At 48.6% G+C, this 18,550-nt stretch overlaps 1 protein-coding gene across 6 annotated transcripts in view; it reads right to left on the minus strand.

The window, feature by feature from the left end:
- Window positions 1–11,582: 11,582 nt before the first annotated feature.
- The window catches only part of NFYC (nuclear transcription factor Y subunit gamma), a 79,869-nt gene continuing 72,901 nt past the window's right edge, over window positions 11,583–18,550 (minus strand). For 4 of the 6 annotated variants that reach the window (XM_007979242.3, XM_007979239.3, XM_007979243.3 and 1 more), the window contains exons 8-10: window positions 16,283–16,390; window positions 13,288–13,347; window positions 11,583–12,312 (exon numbers count right to left, since the gene is read on the minus strand). In XM_007979242.3, coding sequence (XP_007977433.1) covers window positions 11,881–12,312; window positions 13,288–13,347; window positions 16,283–16,390 — 600 coding nt within the window. In that variant the 3' untranslated portion in view covers window positions 11,583–11,880. The remainder of the gene's footprint in view (window positions 12,313–13,287; window positions 13,348–16,282; window positions 16,391–18,550) is intronic. The other 2 variants (XM_007979245.3, XM_073007438.1) reach the window with 1 other exon arrangement.

Below are 18,550 nucleotides of genomic sequence, written 5' to 3' on the forward strand. Positions count from 1 at the left end.
AGGGGCGGGGGAAGGGGCGGGAAGGCGAGCTCGATTCTCAGCTGTCAGCAAAGGCAGCATTGATCTGCTGAGCGCCAGTGAGGGAGGGAGGGAGGCAGGGCCATGGGCTGCAGGGACCAGGGGTCCCTAAGATGGGCTTGGCAGCAGGCCCACACCCCTACCCCATAGTGATCCTTTCCCCTCTGCCTAGCTGGGGGTGCCCTCTGGGGTCTGACCTGAATCTCTTCTGCTGTTCTTGGTCAAGGTGTGCCCAGGGCCAGAGCCTGGTGCCCCCAGGCAGGTTATGCCCAGATCCTCTACTGGAAGCCCCATGGGGATGGTTTCTGGACCCCAAGGCCCCACTAGGGATGCAGTGCCTGGGCTGAGTTAACCCATCTTCTCTCTATGAGCTGAAGATGGCACCCCCAAAATATGCGGCACTGTCCTCCCTCTGTGGAACTGCCTGGCGGGTTCTTCTCAATCATGGATCCTGGGGAATGGAACTAAGGTGTAGGACGTGAAAGGTGCACAGGAAAGCAGTTGCAAAGGCCTTGGGGATGTTTCTAGGGGGTCTTTTTGAGGCTCTTCTTCTGTAACAGAAATGGAATTTGAATTCAGGCTCCCTTAACACCCAGAATATCTGAAACTGGGTCTGTTCTGGGAAATCTAATCTTCAAGCTCAGCATCACCTCTGGATCCTATGGCTCTCTTCCCAGCTGAGGGACTACAAAGGTTCTTTCCCCACCTTGTGAGGAGCCCTCACTGCAGGGAGAGTCTCTCATCATTCCCAACTCCACTCCAGATTACCTGCTCAAAGGCAGCAGAAAGAGGAAAGAGACTGTGGTTGCAGCTAGAGGGATGGAAGTTAGATCTCAGGAAGGACTTTCATAGGGCATAGAGGCCTGTTTCTCCTGCAGGCATATGGGTAATGGAGGGACACAGAACTCTTCCTAAGGGGTGGGAGGGACAGGGGAGATGATTCCAGGAGGCCACAGCAAATTTACTTGGCATGTGTGTGCACATGGAGGAGTGGAAGGGCCAGAAGAGAAAGTCCAGTTCAGAGAGGACAGGTGGCCACTATGAGGGTCACTGGGCAGCCTTCCTGCCCCATCCGGATTCCCAGGACATGACTGGGAGGATGGCCTTTCCCCACCACAGCCTTTAGTGACTAAGACACTTTTCTGAGCAAACAGCTGTCTCAAGCTCCCTCAATTGGCCCCTCTGCTGGAGGGTACTGGACACTGTGACTCCCCACCCTCCTCCTTCCCTCTCTCCCACCTGTTCCCCTGACCCCACCCTCAGCAGTTTCCTTTCCACTCGCAAGCCCTGTCTCCACCCTGGAAACATTGTGAAAGCTTCCCTGCCCCGCTGAGGAGACGCACTCACCGACACTCACTCCCACCTGGGCAAGTCCCTTCCCCACCCTGGACTTGTTTCCCTGTCTGTGCAAGAAGTGGGCAGGGCTCCAAGATCTCCTGTAATTCATCACTGTCCCCATCATCCATCAATGGAGCAAGTATTGACTGAGAGGAAGGTTGGGAGGGCGAGCGCTCCCATTTGCTGAGCACCATCTGTGTGCCAGGTCCAGTCCCTTTTGGGCCAGAGAGCAGCACCTTGCTTGAGACAGCTGAGACTCTGAGAGGCACAGGGACTTACCTAACTCTACACAGCCTATTGGTGACCCCCAGAACTGTCTGTGACCTGTGCTTTCCACTGACTGGCACCTGCCTGCTGGGCACTGGGTGCTGGGAGCTGAGGATAACCATACACGGCCAATCCTTGTTCTCTAGAACTTACCTATACCAAGGGATGAAACTTCCAGGTCTGAAAGGATGGAGGGCAGGGAGTGGCTAGGTCTAAGGTCTCTCAGGCTAGGCTCAAGCCTGTCAGTGACTCCCACTGTGACCCCAGGTCAATCAAGGGCTCAGGTTCCTTTCCTGGAGTGGGAAGTGGGGTGGTTTAAGTCAGTGAGTTTTAGACTTTATCAGCAAAGGAATCCTTTTTACAGACAGAATCGTAAGGTAGCACCCCAATGTGTACGAAGCTTTGGAGCAGAGGTGTGCTAGTTGAATTGAGGTGAGGAGTTCTGGGTTCCACTCACTCGCCTCCTAAAATCTCTCTGCTTGCTAGCCACCTGACCCTGGGCTTTCTTACAGCTCCAAGGGTTGCTAGAGGTCACAGGAGGGATAAGTCTCCACAGGCAATGACAGAGGGAGCTTTCTTGGGGACAGGAGTGGGGAGGACTGGGAGAGACGCAGACAAGTACAACCAGTAATGCCTGCAGCTACCATTAATGAGGCCTGCAGTAAATCCTAAGCCTTGTGCAGGATATTTTACCTGCATTGTCTATTTCAGCATCCCCACAACCCTGTGCAGTAATACTGTTCAGTCTCATTTTATAGTCAAGAAGACTGAGGCTCAGTGAAGAGACTTGCCTTGTATAGCTCTTAATTCACCCAAGTGCTGCTGTAGTGTGTGTGTGTGTGAGTGTGTGTGTGTGTGAGTGTGTGTGAGTGTGTGTGTGTGTGAGAGTGTATTGGTGTGGGAAGGATGTTCCAGAGCATTCGGAAGAGCAAGCTTAGCCAGGGGGATGCAGGAGGACTTGAATGCCAAGCTGGAGGGTCCAATTTGACTTGATAAGAAACAGGGAACCCGGCCAGGCCCTGAGGCTGGGCATGCTGCAGAGGCTGTGGCTCCCTAGGAGAGAACCCAGGATGGGTGAAGTGGGAAGCACCAGCACCCAGGGAGGCTGGCAGTGCCAGGGACAGAAAGAGCCCTAAACTACAAGTCATGGCTGGGCTTCCAGTCCTAGCTCCACCTGTGGACTACCTGGGGACCTTGGGCAAGCCACTCCCCCTCTTCCCCACCCTCCCTGGCTATCAGGGCTGAATGCTATAATGCATGAAAAAGTTAGAGACCATGCAGGGGGCTGTACACACATGACCCATTTGTCGTACTGATTTTCAGGTATGTGTTTGAGGTGGAGTGGGGAGATGCTCTGGGAATTCCCTGGTCCTAGCAGCTCTTCTCAATCTAGGAAGCCTTCCTAGGAGGGGACTGGAGTGGAGAGTGCTCAGAGGGTGATGGCATCACATTATTGACCTCTGGGAACCCACCTCTACTGAGAGCAGGAGGAAGCATGAGAGAAAGATCAGGCCTTCTTCCTTTTCCCTCTGCAGCCCAGAAAGGACAACAGACTTAGGCCACCCACCAGGTGAGAGGTGCTGGAGGGGCCCAAGGAATTTCTTTTCCCCAGATCTGGGTGTGGCACTGACCTGCCCCCAGCCTAGACCAAGCAGGCCAGTCAGCTCAGAGCCACAGGAAGTGGGGAGGGAGCAGTATTGCTGAGCTCAGTGAAAGCGAACCCCCATTGATCCTCAGGGCTGGAGGGGGCCCACAGGGAGGAGACACAGAGGGAGAAAGGGGCGTGGAAATGAAGGTCAAAGCCCTCCCTTCTTGCAGGGCTCCTCCTCTGCCTTCAGGATTCTTCCTCTAAGAATCCTGATCCTTTCTCTAAGATCCTTCCTCTAACCTCTACTCCTGGAAGACCATGCAGAAGGCAACAGTGCTGTGGTCCTGCTGGTTAACTCCATGTTCTCAGTGAGAACCACTGGGACAATGGAGTTGGCTGAAAAATGAAAAGGAAGGACTTTTCTGAGTTGCTGAGTGTGCAGTGGAAAATAACTTCCATGCTCTCCTGGTGGGAGAAACTTGGATGAAGGCTCAGGGAGGGAGATGACGTGAGTAGGAGGGACTGGAGATTGAGTAGCAGGAAATGGGGTTCAGAAAGAGGTTGACAACCTGGTAAGGGAGATGGGATTCAGGGAGGAGAATGGGTGCTCCAAAGAGAGGCTAGAGACTCAGTGGCAAAGATGGGAGGCTCAGAGACCAGGATTTCCATGGCAAGCTTGATTAAACATTTATTAAATTCCTCCTCTTTGAAATATTATGTGTGCAAAGCAAGGTAAGTGCTAAATAATTTTTTTTTTAATTTTTATTTATTTTTTTTTTTTGAGACCAAGTCTTGCTCTGTTGTCCAGGCTGGAGTGCAGCGGTGTAATCTTGGCTTACCGCAAACCTTTGCTTCCCAGGTTCAAGCTATTCTCTGCCTCAGCCTCTCGAGTAGCTGAGAATACAGCTACTGTATTCTCACCACCATGCCTGGCTAATTTTTGTATTTTTTGTAGAGATGGGGTTTCACCATGTTGGCCAGGCTGGTCTTGAACTCCTGGCCTCGAATTGATCTATCAGCTTTGGCCTCCCAAAGTGCTGGGATTACAGGCATGAGCCACCATGCCCAGCCGATAATTAAAAGAAAAAAATACATATTCAAGCTCCAAAAGCAAGAATGGGGAATTGTGTAAGACTATAAGAGGTAATTCCTGGTGGCAAGCAGGAATTGAAGGTGTATTTCTGAGGAGGGGGTCCAGTGTCCAGTGGGGTGGGAGGGTGGGAAGTATAGTTGCCAACTTCAAAAATGCCAGGGGCAACAGTAGGCTTTCTGTTTAAAGCTGGGTCTGGTAAAGTGCTGCCTTCCATGAACAGGATTAAAATCTCTGTCTGCTAGCCACCTGGCCCCTGGCTTTAAGCAGAAAGCGGACCCTTATAAGTGTGACACCTCAGCCTGTCCACATGGGGTGTGGGCTCAGGATTTGATATCGGGGCCAAGCAAAAATCCCAAACCAATACACTGCTATAAGAGCTGATTTGAGGCTGGTGCACTTCCACGTGCCTTAGGCACATACAACTGAGAAATCATCCCTTAGGGTGGCCTCCACATTCCAGGGCACAGTCAGGAAAATGTGCTGAAAATAATCTCAAGGATAAGTTCCATAACACATTAGAAGCACCATACCTTGAGAGACATACCTCTCATGGGAGAATTTATACATAAAGACCTAGAGCTAATGGAGCAATCTGAAAGGAAATTTAATATAGCTAAAATCATCAAAAAGATAAAGGAAGAAGTAGCATCTATAAAACAAGAATAGAAAGATATCAAATGGAAACATGTAGCAGAAATGAACAGAACTATCTAGAAATTTTAGAAATGAAAACTAAAGTCACTAACATTTTTTTTAAAAAAATCAATAAATAGGTTATCAAATATATCTGAAGAGAATTAATGAATTAGAAGCTAGAACTGAGGAAATCCTTCAGACTGAGGCACAGAATAAAGAGATTAAACAGATGGAAGAAAAGAGACATAGAAGATTGAATGAGAAATTCTAGCATATGCATTAAGGGTTTCAAAAAGAGATACTGGAGTGACTACATTTGCCAAAAATAATCAATGAATTTCTAGATTTAAAAGGCCCACAGACTACCTAGTAAGATATCTTAGAAAACAAAACTCTATCTAGACACCTTGTAGTCAAAGTGTAGAATATCAAGAATAAATAGAAATTCTAAAAGCCACCAGAGAGAAAAGATGGCTTATCTACAAAGGTCCAATAATTGAGTTGACAGTAAACTTCTCATCAGCAACAACAGATGCCAAGAGACAATGGAATCATATCTTCCAAGTGCTGAGGGCAAATAATTGTGAACCTAGAATTCTATACCTTGCCAAACTGTCACTTAAATGAAAGGGCAAAATAAAGACATTTGACACATACAAGATCTTAGAAAGCTTCTGTTCCACAGACCTTCCCAGAAAGAGAGAAGACCAGGAGCTTGGGGGAGGGGCTGGGAGTTCACAGAGATGATGGGCACAGCACACGGCCAAGATTCTAAGGAGAGGCTGGAGGCTCAGGGATTGGAGGGAGGCGGGGTTCTGTTTCAGACCTCTCCTCACCACCAGCCAGACACAGGAGCCCAGCCCAGCCTGGTCCAGCTCAGGTTCTTCCCTCCTGAGTGCCAGTCTTACTGTCTTTCTGTCCCCTCTTCCTGAGCCATGGCAGCGGAACAGCACCCAAGCTGGGGGAGACACCAGCAGCCTGGCTCAGGAGGCCTTGAGGAAGCCATGGCCAAGTTGCTCATGTGACTGGGCACTGGGCCTCCATACGAGGGTCTTCTCCTCTTAGGAGCTCAGATGCCACCTCACTGAGGCCTGTAGATGGCTGGAACTGTGGGACAAAAGCTAGGTCCCTACCCAGGAGTTTGTGGGAAGGGGACTCTCATTCTCTGTAGGAAAATAATCACAAGTGGAGGGGGCAAAACCCATGGAGGCTGGGTCAGCTGGGATAGGAGGCTCCTAGGAGCATCTGGCTCCAGTCAACCAGCTGGTGCCCTTGGGTAATATTTTAAGATTTTTGAGCCCCAGTTTCTTTCTTATAAAATAGGGAGAATGCCTACCTAACAAGGATGTGAAGATGAAATGAGAATCCATGAGTACCAAGCTTTAGACGTATTTTCTTTTTCTTTTCTTTTTTTTTTTTTTTTTTGAGACAGGGTCTCACTCTGTCACCCAAGCTGGAGTGCAGTGGCATGATCTTGGCTCACTGCAACCTTTGCCTCCTGGACTCAAGTTATCCTTCCCAGCTCAAGCAATCCACCCACCCCAGCCTCCCAAGTAGCTGGGATTACAGGCATGTGCCACCATGCCCGGACTAATTTTTGTATTTTTTTGTAGAGATGGGGTTTCACCAAATTGCCCAGGCTGGTCTCAAACTCCTGGCCTCAAGTGATCCTCCTGCCTCGATCTCCCAAAGTGCTAGGATTACTAGCATGAGCCACCATGCCTACCCTTAGACATATTTTCCTAGACAGAAATTTCTTAAACAATAATCTCCATTGAACACCCCTGCCTGGCATATTACCATAGCTCAATAAAAAATTGTTAACAAGGGCCAGGTGTGGTGGCTGACACCTGTAATCCCAGCACTTTGGGAGGCCAAGGTGGGTGGGTCAGGAGGTCAAGAGATTGAGACCATCCTGGCCAAAACGGTGAAACCTCGTGTCTACTAAAAATACAAAAATTAGCCAGGAATGGTGGCAGGCACCTGTAGTCCCAGCTATTCGGAAGGCTGAGGCAGGAGAATCACTTGAACCCAGGAGGCAGAATTTGCAGTGAGCCGAGGTTGCACCACTGCACTCCAGTCTGGCGACAGAGTGAGACTCCATCTCAACAAAACAAACAAAAAGAATTCTTAACAAGAAAAAAATGTCATGGTGAGAGCAGATGAACAGAAGTGGGAATATGTGCAGTGTGGCTGCAAGGATGGTTTTGTGTTCATTCACTCATTCATCAGTTACTGTTACCCTCTTGGTGCCAGGCTCTGTGCTGCGCTCCAGAGGTGGAAATGACCCTGGACTTGAGGACTGCCTGTGAGGAAGACAGCCCAAACCAGAAAACTCTAACAGCAAGGTAGAGGGTTTCTTTAGAGGCTAACGTGGTCTTATGTTTGTTGTCTCTCTCCCCCGTCCCCAACCCAACCCCCACCCTCAACCCACTCATTAATGTAAGTTCCATGGTAGCAGACAAGTCAGATTTGTTTTAAACTGTATTCACAATGTTTAAAACAACATCTGACACACAGAAGGTGCCAAAGAAACATCTGCTGAGCGACTGTATATGAGCTCTAATAACAGAGGTTGTAGAAGTTCACATGAGAACATTGAGGAGGTCTTGAAGTTTCTCAGCAAGGGCCATTTAAATTGGGCCTTGATGGATGTATAGAAGCTCAATAAGTGAAAAAGGAAGTAAAAGGGCATTTCAGGCATTGTAGCTAGCACATTCTGAAAACATGGAGGAAAGTTCAGGGATCGGTAATTGGGTGTGACAGGACCATAGAGTACAGGAGGTGGTGGGGGAGAGGAGAGTGAAAAGAAACAAAGCTGGGGAGATAAGAAGGACCTTGAACCAACTTGAGCTGTCAGAAAGTCCTTATTAAAATCTAACCACCTACCTTGAGGCAACACTCTGAAGAGGGCAGAATTTCCAGCTCTCACTATTATCCTAGGGAGGACCCTCCCTTCAAAGGGTGAGGGTCTCATCAGGAAGGGGGTTAAGAAAGGGGACAGTCATACTCCCACTAGTTCCTAGAATTGTCTACAGTTGGGATGAGTGGGACAGGGCACCTCCCAGAGACACAGGTGAGGGCTGCATGCTGCCCCCTTGTGGCCTCCGCAGACCTGAGCGGCAAGGAAGCCAGCCAGATCGTCTGCTCCTGATTCCAGGGGTCTCCAGTCTCCAAGGTCATCCTTGTGGCAAGTTATCCCACCCACCAGCTGTCCCCAGACCAGACCCAACTGCTTTATTTATTTCACGCATACTCAAGGCTGGGCCAGTCAGTTCAGGAAGACTGAATAAAAGGGGATAGTTCACATTTCAACAGCCTGCCTCTTTCTTACATGTATACACGTCACCTTTGGCCAGAGAGCAACTGTGTATGCACAGGGGGTCAGGAGATCAGTGTTTTGGTTTTAATTCCACCCTTAATTCATGGAGTGACCTTGGGCAAGTCACTGCACTTCACTAGCCCTCCCATGACTCCATCTCTAACACAGGGATCATGATGCCTCTTCCTGTCTCCCCTGCAGGGTCACTGTGAAGATCATCGGGAGGGAGGACGGAGGCTGCAAGTGCTAGGAAAAATGTTTAAAAAGTGCTCCGGATGTAAGGGGATCGTGCTGGGTATTAGATAGGGGCTCTCTTGGGCTGCACCAAAGGGTTTGTTTACACCAGGATGAGCCCTGCTGGCAGGGCAATTTAAAGGGAAAGTGTTCAGCAGGGAAGCTGCTTGCTAATCACAACTGACCGAAACATCTCTAAAACAAGAATGGAAGTCTACAGGAAAATGGGGACCCACTCATTGGCCTGAAACTACAATCATACTTGGGTTTTCAGGAATGAACCAGAGCAAACAAGGCGGGACATAGGATGTCAGGAAATTAAATTGTGGAGCTTCTGCCTGAGGTCCCTCTGCACTTCCACTTTCTCCCTCTTGCATTCCCTGCATGCGGGGCTAGGCACACGGATATCAGTGAAAACTTGCTATTACATGATGTCTCGCTAAGACTGAGTTCAGGACAGCTGGAAAGGCCAGAAGATCCCCTTCAGAAAAAAGTCCGGAGCTAGAATAAAGATAACTAGATATAGGAGAGACTGAATTTGGGAGTCGCGAGCATGTGGGGGCTGACCCTGACTCACTGTGTTATGGGGGCCGACTTCCTGACTTCTCATGGTGAACTGTCACCTGCTTTACCTACCCTGATGACACTCCGTATCATTCTGGATACACAGCATCATGTATCCAAAACCTTAAAGCTAAAAAAACTTTGCCTTTGAAAAACAAAAAAAAAGTTGTCTTTCTTTTATAAGACAGACTTTATAAGACTTTTGTAAGATGAGACTTTACCTCGTCTCATCTCTTTTTGCTTTGGTGGCCAGGAAGCTCAGGGTCAAATAATTCTAATAACTACACAGGTCTTTATAACCATATTTGTGTTGTTTTCTATAATCCTGATTTCCTACTAGATTGTTTTTCCTAATTCTAATTTATTATTTCATTGTGTTGTTTTCATTGCAATTTTTTCTTATGGACTGAGGTAAGGCATAGTCAAGTAGATGCTGAGTACTTTATAAGCTACCATCATCAAGACAATATAAGCAACAGGATGCCCCAATTTGGAGTAAAGGGTAGAGCTGGCCAGACTTGAATCTAGGCAAAGTATTTAAGCAGATCCCAGAAATCTGGGCAATCTCCTGGGAGGAAGAAAGAGCAGAGGGCATTCGAGTTATCTGAAACTACTTGTTGAAAACCAATTCATGTCTTACCCCCATGGTTTACAGTGGATATTTCATGAGATAATCATAAAAGCATCAGGTTCAGACTTGAAATCATCTAATAGAAGCCTTTCCCCAATTTCCACCTCACTCACTCAGACAGTCCCAAAGACAAGGGAGGTATCTGCCCATGGGTTTAGGGCAAATACCTACATTTCCTGGCACCCAGCTCACTGTTCTTCCCACAACAGTAGCTCATTCCAACTGGAAGGACGGCATGGTGGAGGTAAGAAAGATGGCTCATCACTGGCCTCTGTGGCCAATGAATAAGTGGAATGCTCTACTCTCTCTGCTTCAATTAACAGGAAGTAGGTCTTGGCTGCAGAACTCTTGGCTGACAAGGTACCTGGGTTGTTCTCTGGCAGATGCCATGCCATTGGTAATGGGCGTGGCCACAGCAGGTAGCTGAACGGCAGCCTGTGCCAGGCAGGACTGGAAGGATTTACCCCAGGTTTGTTTGATAGAGTCAGCTTTCTCCATGAGAGATGCCCTCTTGACCCTCAACCAGGCAGGAGACACAGCTCAATCTGATACATGGTGAGAATCTAGTAAGTCCAGCAGGCAAGCAACTCTGAGCAACAAATATATTCTGATGAAGTTCACTTTTTTTTTTTTTTTTTCTTTTTTTTTGAGACGGAGTCTCGCTCTGTCGCCCAGGCTGGAGTGCAGTGGCCGGATCTCAGCTCACTGCAAGCTCCGCCTCCCAGGTTTACGCCATTCTCCTGCCTCAGCCTCCCGAGTAGCTGGGACTACAGGCACCCGCCACCTCGCCCGGCTAGTTTTCTGTATTTTTTAGTAGAGACGGGGTTTCACCGTGTTAGCCAGAATGGTCTCGATCTCCTGACTTTGTGATCCGCCTGTCTCGGTCTCCCAAAGTGCTGGGATTACAGGCTTGAGCCACCGCGCCCGGCCGAAGTTCACTTTTAAGACTGGCTGAGGTAGGTCAGGCACAGTGGCTCATGCCTGTAATCCCAGTACTTTGGGAAGCTGACGTGGCAGGATCACTTGAGCCCAGGAGTTCAAGACCAGCCAGGGCAATAAGTGAAACCCTGTCTCTACAAATAAATAAAAAAAATTAGCTGGGCATGGTGGTACCTGACCTAGTCCCAGCAACTCAGGAGGAGACTGGGGTGGGAGGATTGCTTGAGCCTAGGAGATTGAGGCTGAAGTGAGTAGTGATCACACCACTGCACTCCAGCCTGGGCAACAGAGCAAGACACACACACACACACACGCACACAAAGATCAGCTAAGGACCTGTTTGATTTAGATACACAGCATGAAGTTCCCTTCGCTTTGAACATCCCCTTCTCACAAGGGCAGCCCTCTCTCCCAGACACACAACCTGAGGGCAAATGAACCTTTCCAAGCAAAGTGGCCCCATGAATGCCCCCAGACACAGAAACCCAGACTCTAAATTATCTAAAATGAGATTTATTGCATTTCATGCAGTCTGAAGTCCATGCAAAGGAGACTAGCACAGTGTTTAATGCATTTAAAAAATAAAGGGGAGGTGGGCAGCAAACGCACAAAGTCCTAGTCTCCTGGGTCCCTGGGAGAAAAGAGTGTGGCAATGAACCCACCCACTCTCCATGGGGAATAAATTTCTTAAATGCAAAGAATGTTTCCATGGCCTCTGGATGCAAATACAGAGCAAGGGATGGGGAGAGGACCACGAGTGAAAAAGCAGCTACACACATTCACCTAATTCCATCTGAGGGCAGAACAACGTGGCAAGTCTTGGGGGTAGCAGCTGTTCCAAGAGTCAAGAAATACCATACACCCCTGGGGAGATTTGCTCCTAAAAAGAAGTGGCGGTAACAAACAACAACAAAAAAAAAACAAAAGAAGAAATATTTCTTCAACCACACTCTTCAAGAAAATGCCATAAATATGTTATTTAATATTTTAATTTCATAGCATTGGACACATAGCTCAACATATTGAAATATTGATTCCTTGGAGAAAAAAATGGAAAAAAAAGGAAAAAATATTGCATCTTTCTGCTGGAGAATCTTGGCCCCCAGGCATGGGGCGTAGTGCACCAGTGTCCTAGCCTGCAGGAGGCGCTGAGGTCGGCCGGGTCCTCTGGGGAGGAAGGCTGTGCCCATCGCCTGGGGCTGTATGGCAAAAATTGTGTTGGGTGTCCTTGGCCTTGCCAGCTCAGGCCCTCAGTCGCCGGTCACCTGGGGGGCCTGCCCGTCGGAGGGCTGGTTGGCTGACTGGATGAACATGGGCTGGGCGAGGTCCTGGCCCGCAGGCATGGTGACTTGCTGGATCTGGTAGAGCTGCTGCGAGGGGTGGAGAGGAGAGAGTGAGGTCACCCCTGGGAGAGGGGCATGCAGCTCCCTATGGGTCTCGAGCTGGTTGGGGGTCCCAGATACCTCAACCACCACCCACTGCAAGGCGTCAGGAGGAGGAGGGGAAGTGGAGCTCTGCTGGGGTTGGGAGCAGCAGACACAGGAGGCACCAGCCCGGTGTGAGGGGGGGTGTGTGGTGGGCAGGGAAGAGGTGCAGGGAGTTGAATTTCCTGTGGCTTTCACTTCTCTGGGCTCTGCCTCTCCCGTTAGCTCAGAGACTCGAGCTTGCTGCACGCTGTTCCTCTGTGGCAAACACAAGCAATTCGAACCACTGTACCAGCAGCTTGGAAGTCAGCATTTCCCCAACTCTTGGTAATCTACACTGGCAGGGGCAGTAGGATTACCCCCTCCTCTCCTCTTCTCAGAATATCCGGCTCAGGTTGAAACTAAACTGAATTTGAATTTTCTCCATGGGCCCTGCTAAGAAGGTGGCCTGGTATAAACACTTAACTATAGCCAACACCCTTCAGGGGTGGAGAAGATACTCACACAGCCACTTATGAAGGGCAGGGCTAATTGACTACTTGGTTTCCCAGGCGCTCCCCAAAGAAACCAAAAGCCAAGACTTCACGGGAGCCCTGGCATGTAAGCCTAGCATGTGGTGCTGGCAGAAGCCAGAGGTGGGTCCTGATGCCAGCTCTTCTCCCTTTTGAGCAGCAGAGGGCACAAGTTTGGGCATGCCATCCTATCATGTCCTCAGTGGTCTCTGGTACTGTACTGTGAGGGGAAAGCAGAGGGAAAAGGGAAGATTCTCTCCTCGCATGGACTGAAAATTACTGAATTTCAGGCACCCAGAGAGTTCAAGAGGTCACATGTTCTCTGCAACTCAACTGTCTATGCTATTAAAAAACATTATGGATTAGGGGAAAAAAATACAGTTCTAGAGAGGGAAACAGGAAACCTGCTCTCTAGTCCTGTCTCTGCAATGAACATCTAGGGGAGCATGGACAAGGCACTTCCCATCTCCAGGGTTCAGTCTCTCATCTGTAAAATAGCAACTGGGGCTACATGTCTAAGATTATTTTTAGTTACAACGAAGTCTATAAAACTAAAGGATAGGTGCCCTGATTTAAATACTGTACTTGTTTTAACAATTTCTGTCCACTCCTTGTTAGGAGAGGACAGGACAGCTGCCCTTACCATCCAAACCCAGATACTACCTGCTACCCTGCCCCGCAATTCCTCACCCTCTGCCCCTGCCCAGGCTGGGTACCCTACCTGTCCATCTGTGAACTGGCTGAACTGCTGCTGTCCTTGCTGGACCTCTGTCTGGGTAATCTGTAAGAATCAAGATGGTAGAGTTGACATGTCAGCTGCAGGGTCTGATCCACCAGCCCACCACCCAGAAGAAGGTCATAAAGATCAAATGAGACAATGCATATAAAGTGCCCAGCTCAATGGGTAGTAAGAAAGCAAGGGCTCCTCCTAATCTTCTAGCACTGATGGCTATCCCAGGAGTTGGCAGCACAAAGGGACATCGAGAATCCTGAGCACATAATAGATAGTTCCCACACCCATCTCTCTAATGAATGCCTACTCCCTCAACCACCCACTCATCTGAAGGTCCCGAGGCTCAAACAGAACACATGGCTCCTAGGTGTTATGGTTTGGGGTAGAAGTCCTAAGAGTCAGTCTTTCAGCCAGTGAAGGTGGATTGCAAAGTGTTAGACAAAGTGGTGAGTGGTCTCTTTCATTCTTGGAAGGTGGGCTCCAAACCAAACCTGTATCACCCAGATCATCTGACTGGAATATGAAACACCCTGGCAAGCAAGTGGCCTTGGCCCCAGCAGTCCTCATGGCAAACCTATGAAGTACTTTTTCCGACAGAGGCACTGTGCAGTCCTCTAGGCCAAAGGAGGGGAGGAGAAAGGGGGAGGAACGGGGAGTGGAACAAATACATTTATCACGAGTACTTCAAATCTTACTTGCGGACTGTGAATGGACTTTAGATAAATTTACTGACATGCAGAACTGCATATATAATGACAACTGCTGGAAGCAGCTTGGTAAACTAGAAAGAAGACTGCGGTGTGCATGCACATGTGTTCCTATGGAACATTTGACCAGCAGTGTCCTCTGTGTACCATTTCCTGGAATCATCACAGCCAGCCTGCAAGACAAGGACTGTCCTCTCAAATGTCCTCACCACAGCCAAAAACAACCCCTGCAGGCCTACCCATGAGGCTATGAGGAATAAGAAAGGGAACGGGTATAAAAGGCTTCATGACTGTTTCTTTTTTTTTTTTTTGAGACAGAGTCTCGCTCTGTCACCCAGCCTGGACTGCAGTGGCGCGATCTCGGCTCACTGCAAGCTCCGCCTCCTGGGTTCATGCCATTCTCCTGTCTCAGCCTCCTGAGTAGCTAGGACTACAGGCGCCCGCCACCTCGCCTGGCTAGTTTTTCGTATTTTTTAGTAGAGATGGGGTTTCACCATGTTAGCCAGGATGATTTTGATCTCCTGACCTCATGATCCGCCCGTCTCGGCCTCCCAAAGTGCTGGGATTACAGGCTTGAGCCACCGCGCCCGGTGACTATTTCTTACTATTGTTCCTTATTTTGGTCCTTTTCCTTCCAACAGCCTATAAGCTGCTTGAGGGCAGGACCCATACAAAATAAGTATTCCAGAAATGTCTGCAGAATAAACAAGTGAGCCTGAGACAAATGGAAAATATTCCACATAGATAAGAAGGTTAACTGCTCTGCAGCGAGCAGGATTGCTGTTCATATTAGCTGAGATTTCACTTACCTTTAAATAATTACATATTATTCATTCTGCTTCAACAAACATTTACTGAGCACCTACTAAGTACTAGGTCATCACAATTACAACCTGTTGTTACAAAGATTTTCATTGCCTTCAGCTACCGCTTTCTTGCTTCTCCCCAACCTCTCCCATTTTTTGGCTTTAGTTCTGTTCCCAAAACCAAATTTTTTTTTTTTTTTTTGAGACAGAGTCTCACTCTGTCACCCAGGCTGGAGTGCAGTGGCACAATCTCGGCTCACTGCAACCTCCACCTCCTGGGTTCAAGTGATTCTTGTGCCTTAGCCTCCCAAGTAGCTGGCATTACAGGCGTGTACCACCACGCCCAGCTAATTTTTGTACTTTTAGTAGAAATGGTTTTGCCATGTTGGGCAGGCTGGTCTCAAACTCCCGACCTCAAGTGATCCACCCGCCTCGGCCTCCCTCCCAAAGTGCTGGGATTACAGGCGTGAGCCACCGTGCCCAGCCCCAAACTGACTTCTGAGGAACCAAGAAGCTTCCTTCTCATTTCCTCCCACTCCCATGCCGTTATGTTTTTAGGATCCCAGAGAAGAATCTTACAAGGTTAAAAAGAGGGGCTGGGGGAAGGGTGTGAGTCAGTATCAGTTACAGAAGAGCCGAGTCCTTAGGTAAGCCAGGGAGTGGGCAAAGAAAGAGCCCTTAATGATCCCAGAGACTATATGGAACTCAGAAGCCTTGCTTTTGGCTCATTCTTCATATTTTCCCAAATGAGATCTTTGGAGACCTGCTCTACAAACTCAGCTCTGTCACCACTGTCAATAGATACATCACCAGAAATGCAACTGGGCCAGACGGGTCCAGCTCTTAAACGATCGCTGCTTTTTTTGGGTCTGAGGCAAAAGAATCCATTAACAATGCCTCCCCTTGATCAGCACCCCCCATCTTCTACAAATGGTGCCCACATCCCTCAATACCCCCAAGCCCAGGGAGGCAGCCCCCTCACCATCTGTGACTCAGCCATCAATACTGTAGAGCACGAGAGGAGAGGGGCAATTTTTCTGGTCAAGGATGCAAGAGGAGGTGGAGGTAAAATCTAAGTAAGCTTTCCAAAGGGCACAGGAGGTGCCAGAACACAACAGCCACTTGGGTTTAAAGATGGCAACAGCCTGACGATTAGGAGATCTGTCGAACGTATCCTGGGTCTGACGGGTGTGCACACCTATAAGATTTCTTTCAGGCACCTTCGAGGCTGCCCCTGACTTGCATTTCTTTGCCCCTTGAGAACAAGACAGTAAGAGAAAACACTTTGAACCTAATGTTCCAATTACCACCCATGCCTCTTGGGTGCAGAAGAGATATGGAGGGTGTGGGGGTGGTACCTCTGGCTGAAGGATGAGGAGGCAAGACAGTTGTGTGCTGAGTGCTCCTTTCCTGTCAGAAGCCACCTGCTCCTGGTCTCCAACACAAGCCCTGTGTCTCTGGGGCACATACCTGTTGAGCATTGGTGGCAAGTGTCTGGATCTGTCCCTGCACAACTTGAGTGCCTGATACAGGCTGGGCTAAGCGGATATACTGCAGCTGGCCGGCGTTCAGCTGCACCTAGGGCAGGGGCAGAGACAAAGAGACCATAAGACATTGAGCATAATCTCAAACAGGCAAACTTCCCATGACGAGAGATGGTGACTGCCCCCTACCCCTCAAGCCCTCCAAAGAAACCTGCCCTGAAAAAAGTCCCTTTTAAAGAGAGGTCAAAACAAGCAAAACCAGAACATCCACAAGTCACACAACACAGAAGAGAATATGTTCCCTGAATGGACTTCAGAAAAAACTCCCAGAAGATCCTGTCACAAAGGTGAGAACAGCATGGCTGCATGCTCGTTATTTGCCGGATTTTAGCTACATGATCACGGCTTATTTTCGGAATTTATCTGACTGACATGATCAGAATGCCTGTACATTAAGTGTGGGCCTCTTTCCCTCCCATCTCCCACAATTCCCAATACTGTAAAGAGATCCAGCATCCGCCAGGAGCCCAAAGCAGACAGCCATCATTCTGCATCATGGCCCTCACACTGTCCTGCCCCATGCTGCACATCTTGGAGGCAAAAGCTGGCCTGCTTAACCATCTCTCTCCCCAACAGCCAGGCTGGATGGGGGTCTGTGGGGCTTTTAGGATCCTTGGTGTTCAGCACTAGCTTCTGGCCAAACACCTCTCAAGGGGAAGCAGAATCAATAAACCTTTCACAGAAAACCCCATCATGGGAAACCAAAGCTACAAAAGCGCCCTTAGAGTCTCTCATGCTTACGATTAAATCTCAGATAATACAATAATACCACATGCTGCATTTAATTGTGTGCTAAACGCCTTAACTCAGGTTCTTAATGCTCCAGTGTACCATGAAAGTATTAGTGCTTTGAGCTAGGGATGAAAAGAGGACCAAGGCAGTTACCATGTCAGAGAACCGTAGCTCAGCAAAGATGATGGTCGGCAGGGAAGGACTGCAGACATTCACACCCTCAATTTAGAAGAAATGAAAGGGGTTCTGGGAGCATGGATAGACTAGGTCTCTATCTGGGGGCCCCAGAAACCACCTGCCCTGGCTGCCCAGTCTGCTTTGTTGCAAGGGGGAGCTTCTTACGGCTAACAGGTAAGTGTTGCCTCTGCTCTGGAGCAAATTTCCCTCTGGTCTTCACGAGCTGCAGGACTCTTCCATGAGGAAAATGCTAATGGGATGAAGCTGTACTCCTGCATACAGTGTTCAATCAAAATGCTTCTCTGAGACTCCCAGCCTCACAGAATTTGAACTACCAAGAAAAAACGACCTCTCAAATTCATGGTAGACCATTCCAGAATTGCCCACTTGAGGCAAGATGGAGGGACACACAATCTAAACCCATTAAAAATCTGGTTCAAAGGAGACAGGGCAAAAGTATTATGACCTGCAGTCATTTCTTTCCTGAGAATATGCCAAGAGAAGCTGCCGGGAGGCTGTGGTGCCAAGCCTGAATTCCCCACCTAAATCCTATAATGCAGCTTCCTGGCAACAATGTTAAGTTGCTTGTGGGGAGGAAGGCAGCTGTGCGGAGGTATGGGAAACCTCATCTACAGAGACTGATAGTGGCTAGTCCCAGGAGTCCCCAGAACTCCAGCCAGGGATCACAAGAAGACTAAAGTCTTGTCACAGGAGTGGGAGAAGGTATAATGACAGCTACACGGATGTAAAATTTTCTAGCTGGGAAGAGCTCTTTGCAGAAACCCAAATGTGACTGAAAAGCTGTGAGCCAAATGGTTCCAAGCAGCTCTTCAACAGAAGCAAGAGTTTTCCTTTTTAGCTTAGGTTAAGACATTTGGTGATGATCCGTCCCTCATTTCTCTACAGCAAGACAGGTTTGGGGATCCTCATAGTTTTTTTACATTAATTACAGACAAAATAAGCTCTGGGTTTTTGAAAGGGAAATAAAGTTTCCTTCCTGAAGCTCATCAGTATTAGGAACATTCCAATGAGCTGCCTAAAGAGTCTGGAAATGAAGTCTCCTACAGAAAGTGCCTGAGCCAGTGAAGATGAAATAGTGAATTCTGCAACAAATCTGCTAGGTAAACCTGTGTGTCCCAGAGGGTTAAAGTATCTGCAAGGTGGAACTCTCTATTCTCTGGCTTAAATGAACCTGTGGCGGTGCCTTCACTTGCAAAAATGAGAACCATTCAACAGAAATCTTGGGGTTGGGGACTGAAACAATGAAGCAAAGCAGAGCTCAGTC

This window comes from Chlorocebus sabaeus, chromosome 20 (genome assembly GCF_047675955.1).
Source record: "Chlorocebus sabaeus isolate Y175 chromosome 20, mChlSab1.0.hap1, whole genome shotgun sequence".
Lineage (NCBI taxonomy): Eukaryota > Metazoa > Chordata > Mammalia > Primates > Cercopithecidae > Chlorocebus > Chlorocebus sabaeus.